Source organism: Theobroma cacao, chromosome 10, assembly GCF_000208745.1.
Source record: "Theobroma cacao cultivar B97-61/B2 chromosome 10, Criollo_cocoa_genome_V2, whole genome shotgun sequence".
NCBI lineage: Eukaryota > Viridiplantae > Streptophyta > Magnoliopsida > Malvales > Malvaceae > Theobroma > Theobroma cacao.
This window is the reverse complement of record NC_030859.1, coordinates 14,858,117-14,877,318: the sequence shown is the minus strand read 5'-3', so window position 1 is coordinate 14,877,318 and position 19,202 is coordinate 14,858,117. Positions and strand designations below refer to the sequence as shown.

General features: G+C 34.4%; 2 protein-coding genes across 2 annotated transcripts; one reads left to right on the top strand and one right to left on the bottom strand.

Annotated features, from left to right (window-relative positions):
* On the top strand, positions 4,259-9,278 carry LOC18586838 (nudix hydrolase 26, chloroplastic). Its single transcript, XM_007010406.2, has 6 exons — positions 4,259-4,544; positions 4,648-4,698; positions 5,512-5,604; positions 7,846-7,940; positions 8,558-8,672; positions 8,775-9,278. The coding sequence occupies exons 1-6, from the start codon at positions 4,317-4,319 to the stop codon at positions 8,838-8,840; spliced, it is 648 nt and encodes a 215-aa protein (XP_007010468.1). The 5' UTR covers positions 4,259-4,316; the 3' UTR covers positions 8,841-9,278.
* On the bottom strand, positions 9,408-17,715 carry LOC18586837. The gene is made up of 4 exons (XM_018129403.1): positions 17,699-17,715; positions 16,938-17,017; positions 11,294-11,510; positions 9,408-11,202 (listed from the first exon to the last, which is right to left on the bottom strand). The coding sequence occupies exon 4, from the start codon at positions 11,171-11,173 to the stop codon at positions 9,725-9,727; it is 1,449 nt and encodes a 482-aa protein (XP_017984892.1). The 5' UTR covers positions 11,174-11,202; positions 11,294-11,510; positions 16,938-17,017; positions 17,699-17,715; the 3' UTR covers positions 9,408-9,724.

Genomic DNA, 19,202 nt, shown 5'->3' with positions numbered 1-19,202 from the left:
TCAGGGCATAATATCATACGACGATCGTAAGAAGGTTTGCAAAGCTATTTCAATTGATTCATATGCTTGTTAAAATTGGCGAGCTTGTAGCAATTGGTGGCTAGGGTGAAAATCAAGGCAATATCTTCGCGCTTGAACTTGTTTTTAACGTTTTTCCCTAAGTGGTAATTGCATAGATCGTGGTGCGCGTCATGGTACATTTTCTCAACAGCATTCTTAATGCCAAGTTGTTGATAAAAAATGAACATTGCATTTTCAAAATAACTAATCACACGATGCAATCGGGTCAGAAAACCATGACCAAGACTCTTCGTCTTCCACGTGGCGAATGTCAAATGCAGTTGGATATATCTGCTCATTCACATATTTGCATATTGAAACAAAAAGAATATCTTTGAATCTACCTTTAAAATGTGTGGCATCCATAGCAACTAGAAGCCACATTACAGCATTGAACACTCGGATACATGCCCTGAACGCCTAAAAATAATATTTAAACTGTTGTTCCTAATCCATAGCAACAACTGTGACAATATTGGGATTTTCACGTTCCAACATATAGAAATACAAAGGGAGGAGTTGGAATGACTCATTTGGGGGACCAAAAATAAGACTCTTCACATACTCCTTCGCTTGCCAAGCTTTACCAAATAGGCATTGCAATCCCCACTTGCTATTTATCTCTTCCATTATTTCCTTAAGTCTCAATAGGGTTACATTATTTTCTTACAGCTAGGGGAGATAAGCTCACCAATTAACCTCGCATTCGTAGTTCAGTACCCACTTTGTAAACCATCAACGATACACGTGTGTACCTTCTAGAACATCTGAACTTGCCAATATTCTCCCTCAAGCAACTTTGTTGCATGCAAAGCAAACTTGCATGCCTTCTCTTTACAAGCAACCTCCAAACAAGCGTGACATGACTTTTTAACTCTAATCTCAAAATGCTTTTTTAGTGCCAACATGCTCAAATCCTCGTTTCAATTTGGCCTTCGATAGAAACACTTTTTCACTATATAAGTGGTCATTGATTGATCTAGACTCCTCAGTCGTAACTGTTTGGAAGGATATTATATCTACCTTTGGAATAACCCATTGATGAGATACCCATGCATTTACCCTTTTTTGATCGCTATCATCAAACGAACGAATCCCGTTCTCAAGTGTAATAGGGTTGTCGTAAATAGGGTTGGCACCTTCAACATCTTCTAATTCAATAGTTGTGGCATGTTCATTGCACTGAACCTCTTATAACACAACAAACACAATAGATGTGGCATGTTCTGTACTGCTATATGCATGATTACAATTCGAAATGTCGTTTTGCTCACCCTTGTTGTCCTCTGAACAGTCATCATGTCCGCCAACATAATCATCTTCACAGTCATCCTCCAACCCATCATTCCAATCCGCAATGTCGTCCTTTTCAACATCATCTTCAATCTAATCAGATGCATCACCATTACCCGCAACCATCATAGTGTCGTTTGCAAATGGCAATAGACCCACTGCATTTTCGAGGCATGGTTGCATTTGTTGCAAAGTACCAAGTATTTCATTCGATGCACATTCTGATCAGAATTGTGTATACATCATTTGCAGACATCTCATGTGTGTTCTGAGCTACTCAAACTCATGTGCATACGTCAATGGTGATTGCCATTGTTGTTTATTAGGAAATGTATGGTGTGGTATGTCAGAATAATTAACATTCCGTTATAGGTGATTACTATGTTGGACACCATGTTCCTGTGGAATATCATTTGCATTTAGTGCCTAAATTGTCACAAACACAACAACTACCCTCTCATCTTGCAGAGCATTTGTTACACCTTTATCGTCCTTGATAACTGCGCACGAAACCCCTACGACATAACAGAGCAATGCATGCAGCTCAATTTCGTTATTATGTGAGTTGACCTCAACAACCTTTCAACCAGCTTCATTCGGCCTGAAAATGACAAATGACTCCTAACACCCCTTACTTGTGTCTCACCACCCTTGTAAGTGTCATCGACCCAATGACCACCATATGTAATCATAAGCTTTATATTTGGCAGGTCACTGAAATTTAATAGAAAATAAATGTCATAATCAGTCAGTTTATCAAAAATTGCCCCTCAATGCATAAAAACCACTTACGCAATGCCTAAGTCACGAATAACATAAAGTCAGTCTCATAATATCTAAAACACATTCACAAAATGCCTAAAAATTAGTGAAGAACTACCTCAAAACAAGAGATGAATTGCATAAGTCATGCATCGCCAATCTCGCAATACCTAATAATAAGTCACTCAATGCCTAATATTCACTCATGTTATGCCAAAATAACCAATCACGTATTGGCCCAACGTCATGCAATACATAACAACAAGTCATGGAATACATAACAAAACAACCAATCATGCAATGCCTAAAAAGTAGTTAAGAAATGTCTCAAAACAAGATATGCATTGCAAAATCACGTAGCACCTATAAGCCAGTCTCACAATACTTAATAATAAGTCACGCAATGCTTAATATCCACTCACGTTATACCAAAATAACTAGTCACGCATTGGCCCTATGTCACGCAACACATAAAAACCAATCATGGAATACATAACAACCAAACACGCAATGCCTAATATCCATTCATACAATACACAATATCCATTCACTTAATGCCTATAAATAAAATAATATTCCAACTTTTGTCATTATACCCTTGCTTTTCTTATATAAATAGAAAATTAAGAAATTAGGGTAAGTAAACAAGTTATTTAGCATAATAGAAATTAAAGGCAAAAACTCATTTTATGGAAAATATGAGATAAATCAATATTTTTATTCATTAGTTGAAAAAAATAGATGATACAACATATGAACTGTGGTTCATTTCTTTCTAATCTCATCTACTATTTCATAAATTTTAGCTAGAATCTTGTTATTGCCTATAATTTCTATCTTCAGGACTTTTGTCATAAGCAACACCTTATCCATCAACCTACCCATGTCCTTCTTCATGTTCTCAATTTGGTCCATCAACTTGACTAAAAATGCTACAACATTGTCGGGGATATCTTCCTCTTAAGCAGCAACCCCTTTCCCAATTTCGCCTCTGGAATGTTTGGAAGCCATGAGAATTTTGAGATTTTTCCTTAAATGATTTTGATTAAAATGGATAATAATACCTTCTATTTATAGGCATGAATGCTAAGGTGTTCAATCGTTTTAGGCTTGTTTTCTGATGAATATGGTTAGTTTGTAAATTGATGCATTAAGTGCTTTAAAGAGAATTTTAGAGTTTTGTGTCAGTTGAGTCTTTTACACCAATATAAGTGGAATTAAGGGGGTTGCATTGGTTATTAAGCATTCCTAATTCTCTTCTAATTTTACAGAATGTGTTATTAAGAAGGCTGAATTAGTAGATAATCAACTTCAACATTAGGTAGATAAAGCAACGTAATTACCAAAAACCAGTCACACAATGCCTACAAACTAGTCAAGCAATTCCTACAACCTCGTCACGCAATGCACAACTCACGCAATTCCTAAAATCTAGTCTCGCAATGCCTTTTATCGAGTCCCACATTGTCTAATATTCAGTCACGTAATGCCAAATAAATAAGTTACGATTCCTAATAATCAGTCATGCAATGCCTAATATCCAATCACACACCTTAATATCTAGTGATGCAATGCCCAATAAATATTCACGTATCGCCTATAAATTGATTGATTTCACTACTCCCAGCCACATTTAAGTTTCCAAAATCATATAATTTATCCATCAACTTTTGTATTCTATGAATATAAAAAAATCAACCTAAGAACCCATAACAAATACCTTGATGTCATCTCTGCACTTTGGGATGGTGAGAAAGTTGAATGACGATATAGACCTCAATGAGGTTTGAAAGCTGGACGATGAGATATAGACCCTGATGGCATTGAAGAGTTGGACTGGATTGTGAGATATAGACCCCGATAGCGTTAAAGAGCTAGATGATGAGATAACTAAATTGAGATTTAATTTTGAAATTTTTATCTAAATGATAAGAGGGAAAAAGAAACAAAGATCACTTAATTTGGATTAAATCGTTTAAAGAGTATTTTTGTTTAGTTATGTTAAAAATTATCTAAAAATAATTAAAATTATAATAAAAGTAATTTTTAAAGTAAATTTATTAAAAAAATTATTTTTCACAATTTTCTCAATTTACTAGTGGATAATTGTACTATCTAGTTATTAAACAACTAATTGTGCCGTATCTCCTATTCTATGACGAAGCAAATGGAAGCTGAAAAGAACATTTAGGCAACTGGGAATGGCTTTATGCCGGCCCCTTCTCCTTTACGCACCACTCCATCGTTTCCCTGTTTCCAATCCCACTTTTTTCTTCCCAGAATACCCTTGTTATTCCTGTAAATTTACCAACCGTCGGAATCCTCAAACGCCATTCTGCCGCACTTGCTGTTCATCGTCCTCCATGGAAGCTCCTCCTCAAGGTTACAGGAGAAATGTGGGAATTTGTCTCATCAATTCCTCCAAAAAGGTCTTTATTATATGCTGTTTTCCCTCTCGATTTAGGTTTTTTTTGGGTTTAATATTGGACAGTGAATTTATTCATTTAACTTTTTTCTTCTTTTAATTTGTAGATTTTTTCTGCATCGAGGCTGGATATTCCAAATGCTTGGCAAATGCCACAGGTTTCTTCTTGCAATGTTTTTGTTTCTTTAACATTGTTTGTCTTTCTAACAGTATTCCTAGTTAACTGGACTGGCTTTGATTACATTAATAAAAACAAATCTTTGGAGGGCAGGGGAGGGGAAGTGGGAAACCCTCCCTTGTTTGGATAAATTTAGAATTAGGAGGGAAAGGAGGGATCCTCAAATGTTATTACTCCTCCATTTCCCTTGAAACTCTCAGGTTTCCAATTCTCCAAATTGGCAGGAAAATTTGGTTTATTTCATTAGATTCCTAGGATAAAGTTGACTACAATTGGCAGGATACCGCTTGCAGGGGATTTGCCTTCTTTTATTTGTGGCTTTCTTCAGAGATTTAAATTTACACCTGTGTGAGAGGACGTGTAACAGTTCTCTAGCTCTTTGTCAACTTGTCCTTGCATTTGAGTTGTGAAAATAGAAAACCATCAGGAGTGTTTGAGATTTTATAGTATACACCCTGAGAAATTCCTACCAATGGAGTTTCCTGTACTCAAAATGCATTCTCTAAGTGCTCTCCTCTCTTGGCTTTATCTCATTGTCTAACTCGTAATCATTTGATTTCGTTTGAAGTGGCTCCTTTTCTTCCTTCATCATCTTTGGGTCCTTTTGAATAACATTCTCAGGTGCCTCCCGCCTCATGGCCCACTTTACTTTAGAAGTTGTGCCTTTTGAATTAAAGAGCTGTATATTGCAGTTATCTACACTTCAAAACTTCAAGTTCTATTGCATTAGGAGCTTTTGATGAGTATAAAATTTTAGAAAAAGTTGCATTACATGAGATTTAATGATGCACAGGGTGGGATTGATGACAATGAAGATCCAAAAGTTGCTGCCCTCAGAGAATTAAAGGAAGAAACTGGTGTTAGCTCAGCAGAAGTTCTTGCAGAGGTTTGTTTTAAGATCTCCTTTATTTTTTTTCTCTCATGAATTGCGTTGGTATTTTCTCTTTTTCTTGCTGGGATTACTAGTTGAAGAGGCTCCTGCACGCATGCTAGGGGGGATGGTTTAAGTGCTTTTAGATTGCATTTTCTTCTAGGAAATATAATAGAAATTCAAGAAAGTCTGAATGTTCTGATTATTTAGTCTTCAAGATACTAGTCCTATGCACACCCAATTTGTGGGTGAAATAATGAATGATTTTATTATTTGGGTAAATTTTAAAAGAAGGAACAAATATACGGATTTATAGTTATCTGAAAATATAAAACAGAGGAGTAGGAGTAACTGAATGTAAGGTTTTTTAGATTGGAGAAAAAATGGGCACAAATGTGACTTTAAAAGTATATGGTAATTGCCTTGTGACACTAAACTCAGCCACTAACTTTATTTATTTGTATAGATTGAATATCTTCTATTTCAAACAGCTTCTTGGGGTAGGATTGAATTTTGTAGTTTTGATATGGGGAATAATTTCATTTACTATTATTCTTTGACCAGACACTTTTTAAAGCTGGTTCCAAATTAATAAGCTTTGAAACCTAACAGTCTATGTGGGCTCTTATCTCTAGTCCATCAGTGATAATGTAATGGTAGCCCCTAGAATTGATGTTTGAAAACACATTTCAAATTGAAAACTGAGCAAGTCACAAAAATTTCTCTGTGCATGGATAAATACAAAGGGGTCATCATAATCTTGACAATTAATCAGGTATTTGATTGATGGCTTAGCAATACTGGATGTGCTGACACCCAAAATTTGACAATCAGTCTCTCTAAGAGCTAACTGGTTTGGAAAGAAATGGCACAAAGCTTTTTGAATTATCAAATATGGATTATTTGGTGTGTGTATTTAAGTAATTGACTATTTGGATGAAATCAATGCTCCTACCATCACTCTATTTTCTCAATCTTTACTTTACACTCATTCTTTGGAACTTAGAGCCTGTTTGGCTTAGCTTTTTTTTAGCTTAAAAGCTATTTTGAAGCTCTTATGAAAAATAATAGTTTTTAAAATTAAGCTAAATCTGTTTGGTAAATTTACTTTTATAAGTTCTTTTTTATAAATAAGTTGTTTGACAAAATAATGTATATAAGTTTTAATTTTGATTAAAATTACCATAAAAGGGTATTTAATAAATAATTTTCTTTTAATCACAAATTTCTTTGTTCATAATGGAAACAAGTTAATTTTATTTTTTTATTTATAAAAAATATAAAAAGTATTTTTATATAACATAAAGTTTGTAATTAATAATAAATCATATAAAAATAAAAACAGATAATGTTAAAATTATTTTTAGTAGATGAGGACATTTTTGAAACAAAAAGAAAATTTTTCCTAAAAAAGAGTCGTGTTTTTAAAAAAAGATAAGAGAAAGCTCCTCTCTGGAGCTTTTTCTAAAGCTCTTTTTTTCAAAATTTTATTCTTTAAAAAAAAGCCGCTTATTTTTTAAGAGCTTTTCTAAATTTCTGTTTGGCCTGGCTTTTGCTTTTAAGAGGTAGATAAGCTGAAAAAAAGCCAGGCCAAACAAGCACTTAATGATGCTAGGCTAAGGTGTGACTTAACTGATGATAATAAAACCATAAAATAGAGTATGATGCCAAAAAAAGGCTGGATATTGCTGACTTTGGAATGGTTTGATGGGCAGGATAACCTGCTGTCAGCCTGCTTTTTGGATAGATTTGGTTAGATTGTGATTCAGTGAGAAAAGTTCAGTTGGAGCATTCTTGGTACCAAGGAAAGAAATGCTGACAATTCTTGTATTAATACTTGTAACAGACTGAAATAACTGGTATTTATTCCTTTCTTTATAGAGATTCAACCTAAAAACAAAAAACTAAAAGAAAATCTAGGGTTTATGTGCTTTTGTTAGTAGTAGTTACATGAACAGTGAGAAAAGGTCTTAGTGGTATTTTGGTTAGAGGTTTTCTCCCTTGTGTACTAATGTCGAACTCCATTTTACACACATACATAGAAGTCCAACACTCCAACTCTGACATGTTTATCTTCATATTAAATTATTGGCAGCTAGTTGGATCTTGAGTTTTATGGTATAAGTGTTCCAAATATATTGCTTTGCATATGTTATTGAGCTCTACTTTTCTCCATTTCTTTTGAATTCTGCACTTTGGGCATTTCTTATTCATGTCTTACCTGGAGGATGTCCATTTATTGGTTCTGCCATGCAGGCACCATATTGGCTGACATATGACTTCCCACCAGAAGTTAGGGAAAAACTGAAACATCAATGGGGTTCAGACTGGAAAGGTCAAGCTCAAAAGTGGTGAGTGCTTGGATTAGCCTTAAATGTAGGTAGTTTGTGATATAATACATAGGATGGAAAGACAAAACTTAAAGTGATTGTATTAGGTTGGCAGAGATTGAGGCAACAAGTGATTATGGGTATTAATGTCTAACTATGCATCAATAAACCCCAATTATCCAAAAGTATACATGTATGTATTTATGTATGCAATTATGTCCATGTATGTGCGTGTCTCTGTCTTACACAGCCATCACACAACTCAACTTTTGATCAGTGAACTAAGAGTAGTCTTTTTATTTTGCTCTGAATTGGATTCGGTAGGTAGTAGAAGCAATATGTGGGCCTGTGTTTTGTTTGTCTGTCTTCTACAGCCATTGTTCAACTCAACTTTTGATCAGTGAACTTGGACCAGTCATTTCTGTTTGATCTGAATTGGATTTTTGTAGAGAGCAGAAGCAACTTCAAAGAAGGTTTTATAGTTTATTCTGCAATGCTAATATGCGCTTGCTAGCACTGGTTCCAAAAGTGATCTGTCCACCAACTATTGTTTTTCAGTTATAATTTGTAAAGGTAACTGTTTGTTGTTGATATTTCAAGCTAAGTTGACTTCTTTTTAAATTGACCATTACAAACAGGTTTCTCCTTAAATTCACTGGGAAGGAGGAAGAAATTAATCTTTTGGGTGATGGGACTGAGAAACCTGAGTTTGGTGAATGGTCATGGATGACACCAGAACAAATAGTTGAGCTCGTGAGTGCTTCTCACTCTTAACATTTTGTATCAATTATAGGTCGATTAGCTTTGTCTCCTTTGTTTATTTAATGGTTGCTGTTCATTTCTCATTTTGTGCAGGCAGTGGATTTCAAGAAACCTGTTTATAAGAAAGTTTTGGAAGTTTTTGCTCCCTACCTCCAATAATATCCTGTCGAATTGCAAATACTTTGCAGCTCCCTTCTTACCTGCCGAGTAACATAGTTGCATACAATAAGTTGGGGGTTTATTACTTGGGTGTCACCAAATGGCATCCATTTTTCCTTGTGTGGATCTGATATCTCAATTGCAGGGAATGTCTTCTCTGCTTGAAAAACTTACACAGTTCTAATGCAATGTTGTCTGGACTACACATGATTGGTACGGTAGAATGCCATGCCCTTGATCAAGTTCCACAAAGCTAGCCAAAAACAGTTGGGATTCCTGAAAGTTCAACAATCCAGAATTTCCAAGCAAACAAATTATGCATAACCTTTGTTAATAATGAGCAATTCTTTTAACATGGTGTCTTTCACAACTACATTGAGCAAGTACTATGTATACATAACAGTACAGCATCAGTATATGGAAAAATCATTGCTCGGACCTGAGTATGTTAACCAGCGGTGGCTAACAATGATATAAACATATCAAATCAGAAGAAAGAAAAAAAAAAGGATAATCATCTAAGGATTATTAATCATCTTTAATAATTAGACTTGCTGAAGTAGCCTCTAAAACCAAAATGAGATTGGAACCTTGAGAACTTAAAAAGGAAATATCTTGAATCTGCGAGGATACATCAACTTACAAACAGCGGCATCTTTCAAATGAGAGCATTTCTTCATTCATCTGGTCTCCATTGTCGAAGGGATGAAATGTTTTACAAAATGCATGCCATAAAGAAGAAAAGCTATCAAACATAGACTACGTTTGCAAACTGCTTTAGTTGGCTTGAACTCATAAAATCACCAGTACTTATCATATAATCTTCAACTGAAGCATAATCTCAAGTATACTTTGTGCATAAATCACCACATGACATCATCTTGTCATTGGTCAATTATATTTTGTATATGGCCTGTGATCATCCCTGCAACAATTTCAGGAGAAAACTTTCTGATCATGTCCTTCCTCGCCTGCTTACCTTTAGCCTTGGCCTCCTCCACATTACTAATCACATGCCTCATAAGAGCTTGAAGCTCAATAACTGATGGTTCAGCCCACAAATGCCCTTTAAATGGTCCTTCCGTTACTTCGCTCAGTCTATCCACTGGCAACGGGTAGCTATTCTCCTCTGTTAAATACTCAGTAGGCCCGGACCAATTAGTTGTTATTGCTGGCAAAGACATTGCCATGGCTTCCACAATAGGTCTCCCCCATCCTTCTCCTCTTGATGGAAGCACAAATGCATCAGCTGCCTTGTACAGTTTTGGCAAATCGACCTGAGCTATGTGGGTATCAATGACACACACAGAAGCCCACCCATTAGCTGGCTTTTCCATGTGAGAATGTTCAACAAATTGGACAATCTTGTTGTCAAAATCTCTATTAGAATGATAAGGATTAGTCAACAAGTACAAAACCACCCCATCATCACGGGAGAATTCTCTCAGGTATGCTTTGAGCAACACGTCCCATCCTTTCCTAAACTCCCACTTAAAGACACTCAAGAACACAAACTCCTTTCGAGGATTGGAATTAGGAATCCTTGCACCTAAAACCAGATTCCCTTTGGAAGCAATGTCCAATGGCTTATACTTGGAGGGATCAAAGAACTTCACATCAATAGGCTGCACAACTTTCACAACCTTAGCTGGATCAACCCCACTTTGCACAAATGTAGACACATGAAAATCAGTAGGAACCCAAACAGAATCCATTCTATTACAACGCTTAACATGTTGAGAAGTCAGTCTATCACTCTCAAACATGGTCCTGCCAATGACAAACATGAAATCATGATAACCAGTTGGAGGGCATGGAAGGGTTTCAAACAATGGGGGATACCAAGCACCAGGCTCACTATGGCAAACCACAATGGTCTCATTTATTCTACATTCTGTTTGATAAAGCCGAATTGCCAAGTTCCTGATATCTTGAGGCAATCCCTCCCAAAATTCTAGGGACTCCAAATCACCATGTTGGTCAATAGCCAATTTGAAACTGGGGTTTTCGAGACTTTTCATGTATTCATTGAGTGCTAAAACATAAGACCATGCTTCTGAACTATACCCACCACCTGAAAGGAAGGGAGCCATCCATAGAACGCAGTGAGAGGCCCTGGAAATGCGATTTGGGGAGTGGGATCGGTTGGGATTTGGGGTTTTGAGCAGAAATGATAGAAGGGATTGAAAGAAAGTTGGGTGGCGTGAATTGAGGCTTAATTTCAATTGCTGGATTCTGTGGTAGTTTGTTCTGCTGAAACTAAAAGAGATTGCTAGAAACAGAACAAAGATAGATGAAGAAAAGATAATGAAGGACTTCAAATTTGGGGTCATCTCATGGGGGCGAATATGCACCACCAAAGCTGTAAGCAAAGGCCAGAGAATCCACAAACAAAAATCAATGATACAAAATAATTTGAAATGCAGCTATAGCATTAGAAAGATGAAGGGTACCTGAAACTGGGTTGAGCAGCTATAACTCTCAACTCTACATCCATTTTCTGAAACATATGGCTTTTGAAAATGGTCTTAAAGTTGCCAATACCTTGATGTTGATTCTAACTGAACCTGCTTATAATTTGCTTGTTTTTAATCGAATGATTGGTGGGGTGTTAATGGCAAAAATTATGAAGTGGTTGATAGATGCAAACCAGGATTAAAAAGAAAAATTCTGCAAGTAAAAAAAAAAATTTTAATGAAAACTTGTTTGACATTTAAAATCTAAAAATTTTCACAACGGTACTGATTAACACCATGTAAGCATTCATCAATGTTACCTTATCAAAATATTTTTTACGTCAACTTGGTAAATGTCATGTCACCATAATTTTAGTAGAGAAATTTTAATAGTATCAATACTTAAACTAATATTAATTAATAAATTTTAAAATGATGAAGATTGATTTATACGAATTATAGAAAAGAGATTAAATTTAAAATTTTGATAGAGTAAAATGATTAAATAAAAAATTTCATTCAAGGATTTAAATAAAGAAATTTAAAAAAGTCCTTAATGTGTTTAAGAAAATTCAAATAAACTCATAAACTAGTCAAAATATCATTTGTCAATTTATATTCACATGATATTAATCTGGAAGGTGAAAAATGCCACATGACCATGTCATCATACTACATTAACATGTCATGTTATCATCTATTATGACAATTACCATGCCACGTGCCAAGGAATGACAATTAGTATTTTGATTAACAATAGGTAGTCAACTATTAATTATAAAGACTTATTTGGTTCAAGATAAAAGTAAAAGTGTTTGATTGAAAATAAAAAAAAAAGAATAATGGTTTAATTGAATTTTCATCGATGATGATCGATAGTGGCAACGGTCAAAGGAGAAGGAGTAGGGCGAATGGGTTAGGCTGAAAAAATAATAAGAGGAAGTTTATATATCTAAGGTTAGGGTTAGTTTTAAGAGGGGTCATGTGAAACCTCAACCTTTAATAAAAGGTTAAAGCTGTAACTTAGTTTAGTGAGCATGTAAATTTATGATTTCTAATGATATTTTTGAACATTTACAACCAAGAAACGGGTATTTTGGTTGCCAAATGAGTTTATTTGAAAATTAAGACTTAGATAGAGTCAAATGCTTTGGTTTTAGTCTTGAAAATTGCGTTTTAGACCAAAAGTATCGATACCTGTTCGTAAGGTATCGATACTTGAAGTTTAGAAATGCATCTGATGAATGAAATATCGATATTGGATGAACAACTATTGATACCTTCAAACTTATAACAAAAGTATCAATACCTACTTCGAAAGTATCAATACCTTTATCGTAGATTGTAAAAAAAAAGAAGGTAAAACAGACTTTTCTTCAATATTTTAAAGCCCTAAAATCCTAGATTTTTCCAAAAATGACAAAAATACTTTCTCTCTCTAATCTAAGCCCTTTCTTTCTTTCTTCCCTTTTTACTCTTCCTCATCAGTTTCAAGTGTTTCAAGCATTTAAAAGACATAATCAGGTTCAGATTTTGATTCTAGAGGTTTTTAGAGGTAAGGTTTCCTCGTTTTAAACATCTAAACTTTGGGTTTTGATTTCTAGAATTTATAGATCATTAAAATTCAATTTACGCTCTAAAACTTAGGTTTTGGAGTGGTTTTGGATACTCTCAAGCTCACTAAGGTAAAGTTGCTTAAATCCTAAACTAGTTGTAGTATAACTCCTAGTTACGTTAGATTTTTAATGGTTGATTTTTGGATTTAAGGTTAAGTAATGAAGTTGGTGAAAAGATTAATGGTTATTGGCGAAGGTTATGCCTAAAGAACAAGGTATTAACAATGGATTAATCTTGGATAGGTGTTGTTGGAAAAGTTTTATATTTGAGAGGTCGAGTATTCGTCGAAAGGTGATAGAGTTTAAAGCACACTTCAAACAAGTGAGTGGTTATGACGTTTTCAAAATATTTTAATATATAAATATGAAATCATGTTTGAAATAGAATTGGGAATGCTTTTGAGAAAACATGAAATTGTGAATGAATAATGATTGTTACCATGTTTTGAATATGGTTTTTAAAGTCGTATATACTATGTAAATATATATATATATATATATATATATATATATATATATATATATGTATAAAAATGGCTTTGTGAGGATTGAACCTTTTGTTAGCATTGAATATCTTATGTTTTGATTTGACAAAATTTGCATGATATCTTGGTTTTGATCTTAAGCATTTGAAATTGTCTAATATCATGTTTTGATCTCCTAAGATCATACAAATGTTTGAAAAGCAAATTCATGATTAGAAAACATCACAAAACTTTTCAAAACATTAAGTCTTCAATTGAGTAAATATAGAGCAAACATGCTTTAATTGATATTTGATTATAGAAAAGAAGCATGGAAGAAATAGCTGAAGTGAAGAGTCAAAAAGTCAAGGAATATTGAAGACACCAGGTAAGAGTCCTCCCTAGAGAAGCTCTAATCAACCCTATGATAGAATGGTTAAAGAATGACTGAAGAATTGTGAAACAGAGAAGGTAAAGTTGACCTGCAAGCACCTATAGTCCACTGCACGAAGCTAGACTTAAAAAATCACAAGCTTTTGGAAGTAGATTGAGTAAAAGACCTCAAGAGTCGAGTATGGAAGTTGTTGGTTCCAAAAAGAGTGTAAAAGGGGGGAGGGGGGGGGGGGGGGGGAAGGTAGCTCTTGAAATTTAAAATCCATTTGGAAGATTTAAGATGGATGGTTAAGAACTTGTGAAGTTAGTGAACACCAAGCAAATAAAGGTTAAGAAAAATGATAAAACACAATATTTATAGTGGTTTGGTCCACTTGACCTACATCCATTACCTTGATCTTGCCAATCAATGATTTTCAACTCAACTTCACTAAAACTAGTGGAATTAACAGCTTCCATCAAGCTTTTATAAGGTGAGCTTTTAACCCAAACTCTAACCCTTTTTACGGCAAGTCTTAAACTTACGCTAGCTTAGACTACCCTTTAGAGTGTCTCGCACACTGTAAGTAAACAAGAAATAAAATATAAAATGAAATACAAATGATCATCAAGTTGATCTAAGTTGTACAAGTTTCTGCTCAAACACTTTCACAAAGGTAAGAGTGAAGTACAAGTGTAAAAAGAAGGTTTTTGCTCTTCTAAGCTCTTTCAAACTTTTTGGAACTTCTCTCCATCATTTTTGACTATTTGAGAGGCTTTAAATATTTGAAAAATCACTTCTAACTGTTAAAGACAAAAACTAGCCATTACAAACAATTTCTGCCCATTATTTGTCTTTTTGTGTTTAAATTCAAATGTGTAGACGGTGTTTTGTTAACTAATTAAAGGTAGGCTTTAACTGATTAAGCCGTCTCTGACTTGCACTACCTGATAGCTTTGTTCACTGTGTTAATCAGTTAAAGTCTTATGGATTAAGTCATTGGGCCTAATTGATTAAAATTGTTTAATTAAATTGTTGAGCTTAATTAATTAAATTGTTTAATTAAGTTATTGGGCCTAATTGATTAAATTAAACAATTAAGTTAACTAGGCTTCTTAAGGACTTAATTAAATAGTTTAATCAAATTATTGGATTAATTGGCAATTACAAAATAGCTTTGTAATTAGGGTTTAACATTAATCCAAGGTATAAATACCTTGCTATAGCCTTCAAATAAAAATGAGAGAGAACGGTTGAAAAATTAAGAGAACGACACATTAGAAATTCCTTTTGTCTTGTCATTTCTTGTGTGAAGAAAAATAGATTTTCATTCACTTGATTTCTTTTGTGTGTTCAACCCCAAAATTTTGTGTGGATTATAAGTTTATAAAACTCATCTTTGCTAGCACATTGTCAAGGCATAGCACTCCCAATCCTTAAATAAGGACTTTCTAATTCATTAGTATGGATTACCATCAGAGGCAACACAAGGACTCCTTGGACAGCTTTGGTTTGCAACAATCGAGCTGAGGTGGTTGAGCTTTTTAGAAGGCTGATGTGGTGGTTTAACAAAGGATTCATCAACCTTTGTTATTTAGGTAAAGTGATCTGATCATAAATTTTATTTATTAATTTAATTCTGTACTCAATTTGGCATGGAAGAAATCCTAGGAGGGTGAGGTGTAATTCAATTTGTTAATTTTATTTTCGCTATGTTTTTATTTGTATTTGATGCATGATTAGCTATCACAACCCAGAACTCCTATCAAGCCCGTGACAATCGTCGTGATATCTCGATAGACATTCATTACCCGAAATGCCAATCGAAACCCCGCAAGACTTAACATCAGTTTTCTCGCTACCCCTACGAGTATTAGTTACTAAAATCATGTTTTAAAGTGATATGAACCAATTTCAATTCAAAAACAATCAAAGAGAAATTTCAACTACACAGGGGTATTTTGGTCATTTTTTCTAAAAATTTCAAAACCAGCTAAAATGTAGTATATGAGAGAAATTTACACATTTCATAACCGAAAATAAGTTTAGATATCTAAAACATTAATTTAAAGTGAAATTATAGCTAATGGAATAAAATAAAAATAATTAATAAAATATTCTAATTTTTCATAAAACAATTTTTATAGAACGCTACGTAAATAATTTTTACAGCGTAAAAGCAAAATAAATTCCTACATACAGTAGCACACGCAGCTAGGTATTCAAAACATTTAACAATGATATGTGAGCCCCCGAATGACTAAAAGTAATGAAGGCTGTGAACCTACAGTTTTTGAGGATGCAAGTCCAACTGTAGCCCTCAACGAAATGAGCTATCTACAAACTATCCTAAGCTTGAAATGGGTGGAAAGGAGGGTGGTGAGATTATATAATCCAAGTGAGTAAATAAATATCATCTAAAATATCTAAAGCTGAGTAAATGGAGACAGATAAAATAGATTAGCATAAAAATGATTCATAACATTTCGAACTCATTTTAATAAGATAAAATAGATTCATTTCAACCAAATAAATAACAAGGCTTATGATTTCCTGAAAAGCTTGGCTCGTGCCAAAATCATTCTCATACTCAGTTGTCAGGGATACCTTGGCCTGGGGCTATCCCAACTGAGTCCGCCAAGACTGTTAAAAAGTCATGTACGCATAAATCATGTTTTTATTTTGAAAACATAGTTGTTTCTTGACGTTGGCTGAGTTCACCCTCATGTGGTGGTTCAGCGTGAAGTGAACTCTAAAGTTTTACCTCAGGAGTTACCCTACGCGCCTCTTCAACCGAGGTAAGAATATACTCGAATTTCGTGCCCCTCAAAAAGGCTGGTCCACAGAACCCACCACTACAGTGACCAATCTATAACCCACCAATTCAATAAAATTCAACAGCATGACATGGCAATTTTATCATTATCTAGCCTATCAAGGTAAACAACAGTTTATACATTTTCAACACAAATACCCATCAAGCCATTCATGCCCACATTATCATAAGCCATTCAATTCAAAACATAATTTACAATACAACAAGTAGTCTCCAATTACTCCATTTTCAATTCATCATCAAATTTCAAAACAATTTATAAAATCATTTCATTTAAACACATTTTTCATAAAATTACAAAATCGGATAAAAACATACTTTAGATAATTAAGACGATAATAAGGTTACTCACTATAATGAGAATTGAATTTGGGAAACTCTGATTCTTGATCCTCGAATACTACCTTTTTACTTTGCCAGAATGCTCACCACCTATACATAATGCACAATAAGCAATTTGTTACATTTGTGCTAAACCGTTGTAAAACTAATTCAGGCTTTATACTAATGCATGAAATGGGATGTGAAATACTCGGGTAACTATCTAAATACGGTGTTCAATATAAATTCAATTATGTACCTAAATAAAATGGTATTGGCCTAATTCGATCTATCACCCGATTAATTAGCCAATACGTCCAATTCAACTCCAAACAATTCCATTTCTCTCCCAATGCTCCAAATCATTAAACACAATTTAAATAATTTGAAATGTGGCAAAATCATCCTCACATTTTCTCTTGAAAAATTCAACCATGGTGAGTGCACTAACAATATAATTTTTCATGCTTGATTCTCACACCATAAATAATTCATTCCTAATCAAATCACTTGAAATTCAATCAAATTCATCATCAATATTCCACATGGAATATTCGGCCAATGAAGGTGATGTAAGAACATGAATTTTTCTTGCTTGCTTTTCATACTACACATCACCAAAGAACTAAAAACACTAGAATAACATGTTTTCTAACTAAATTCATCATCAAATTCTCTCTCCTAAGGTTTGATCAGCACACTATCCTTCATGATATCTTGTGATTCAACCATGAAAAATACAAAATAATGCATAGGAAAGGTAGATCACAAGCTAGAATTAAGAAATTTTACCTTTAATGGCTTGATTCTTTGAAAATCAACAATTTCCCTTTGAATTTTTCTCTCTAGGGTTTTTGTTCTTCCTTCTTTCTCTTTTTCTCTCTTTGGCCGACCAAGATAAATGAGTTGGGAGGGTTATGGGCTGATTTTTAAAGCCAAATAATAAAATAATCCAAGCTTGACACTTGTCACCATGTTATTGGTCCATGTTTAAAAACTTAATAATTAAGCTTTCTTCCACCACCACATAAAACCCTTCAATTATCCATGATATAAAATGCTAATGGCTGAAATCCATGGGCATGACAAGTGTTGGGTGGTGTAAAATTACAATTTTGCCCTTGAGGTGGCAAAATGACTATTTTGCCCTTATCCTCGAAAAAATGCCGAAATTAAAATTCTTCACTTCCCAAACTCAAATTATACTCCAAATGATCAATCTTAGTCAAAAATTTCATCCGACACTCACATCTTAACCTCAGGTGGCAAAATGACCATTTTACCCCTAGGTCATGAAAATTTCAATTTGACTCCAAATCGGTCCTCGAACTTCGAATCACCATTTTAAGTCATTCTGGGGTTTTAAAATTTTCAATTTCATCTTAAAATATTTATTTGGACTAGTTCAAGGCTTAATTCAACTTAATTGTACCGTTTGATACATTGCCGTCCTTTAACGATTTTCGAGGTACCCAAGAAAGCAAACATGCATTCTTATGTAGGAATGACATAATAAACATATTGTAAAGCTGGGCTTGACATTAGCCCTCACCCAACACCTAGAAGGATTATGCCTAGGTTAATGATGTTAATACGAATGTGTATGTGATAAATATGTCTAGAATGCCATGTCTAGACTAGTGAATGTTATGAGGATTATGTGAATTGCTTAGAAGGATTGTCCTAGGCTAAGTAATTAACATGCCAGTGATTATGTTCTTGAAATGAGAAATAAGGCATGATTACGAATGATTGAATATATCATGATGACTAGTATGATGAATGATAATTGTGCTAAGGAATATGCTCCATTTGTAAATGATTTCGAATAATGATATGATGTGAGATATGTATGTTCCATCTGTGGATGGTTTTGGAAGATGATATGATGTGAGATATGTATGTTCCATCCGTGGATGATTCCAGACGATGTTGGACGATTGATATTATGAGATTGAGTGTGTCCATGTCCCTCTGACTATGTATATTTTGTCGGCAGGGATGGTGGTTTTGTCCCACCTGTGATTCTTGCCTATTGTACGATGATGACTATGTCCATGCCTAAAGGACGATGCTAAACAAAGGCTGTGGTTGAAATCCTGCCTGTTGTGTATGATGCCATCCGTCGGGAGATTACTCCAGATGATGATTATGATGTCACTTGTGGAGAATACTCCAAGTGATGCCTTTCGTTGGGATATTGCCTCGGATGGGGATTGTGATGTTGTCTGTGGAGAGATTGCTCTGGACAATGACTTTGATATTTAGCCAGTTGGTTTGGCACTGTGCGTGACTT

What these genes read in the sequence shown, in the direction of transcription:
- LOC18586838 (XM_007010406.2), top strand. Translation starts at nt 4,317, where the DNA reads ATGGCTTTATGCCGGCCCCTTCTCCTTTACGCACCACTCCATCGTTTC. An exon ending in CAGCAGAAGTTCTTGCAGAG is followed by an intron (nt 5,605 to 7,845) that starts GTTTGTTTTAAG and finishes TCTGCCATGCAG; the next exon opens with GCACCATATTGGCTGACATA. An exon ending in CAGAACAAATAGTTGAGCTC is followed by an intron (nt 8,673 to 8,774) that starts GTGAGTGCTTCT and finishes CATTTTGTGCAG; the next exon opens with GCAGTGGATTTCAAGAAACC.
- LOC18586837 (XM_018129403.1), bottom strand. Translation starts at nt 11,173, where the DNA reads ATGACCCCAAATTTGAAGTCCTTCATTATCTTTTCTTCATCTATCTTT.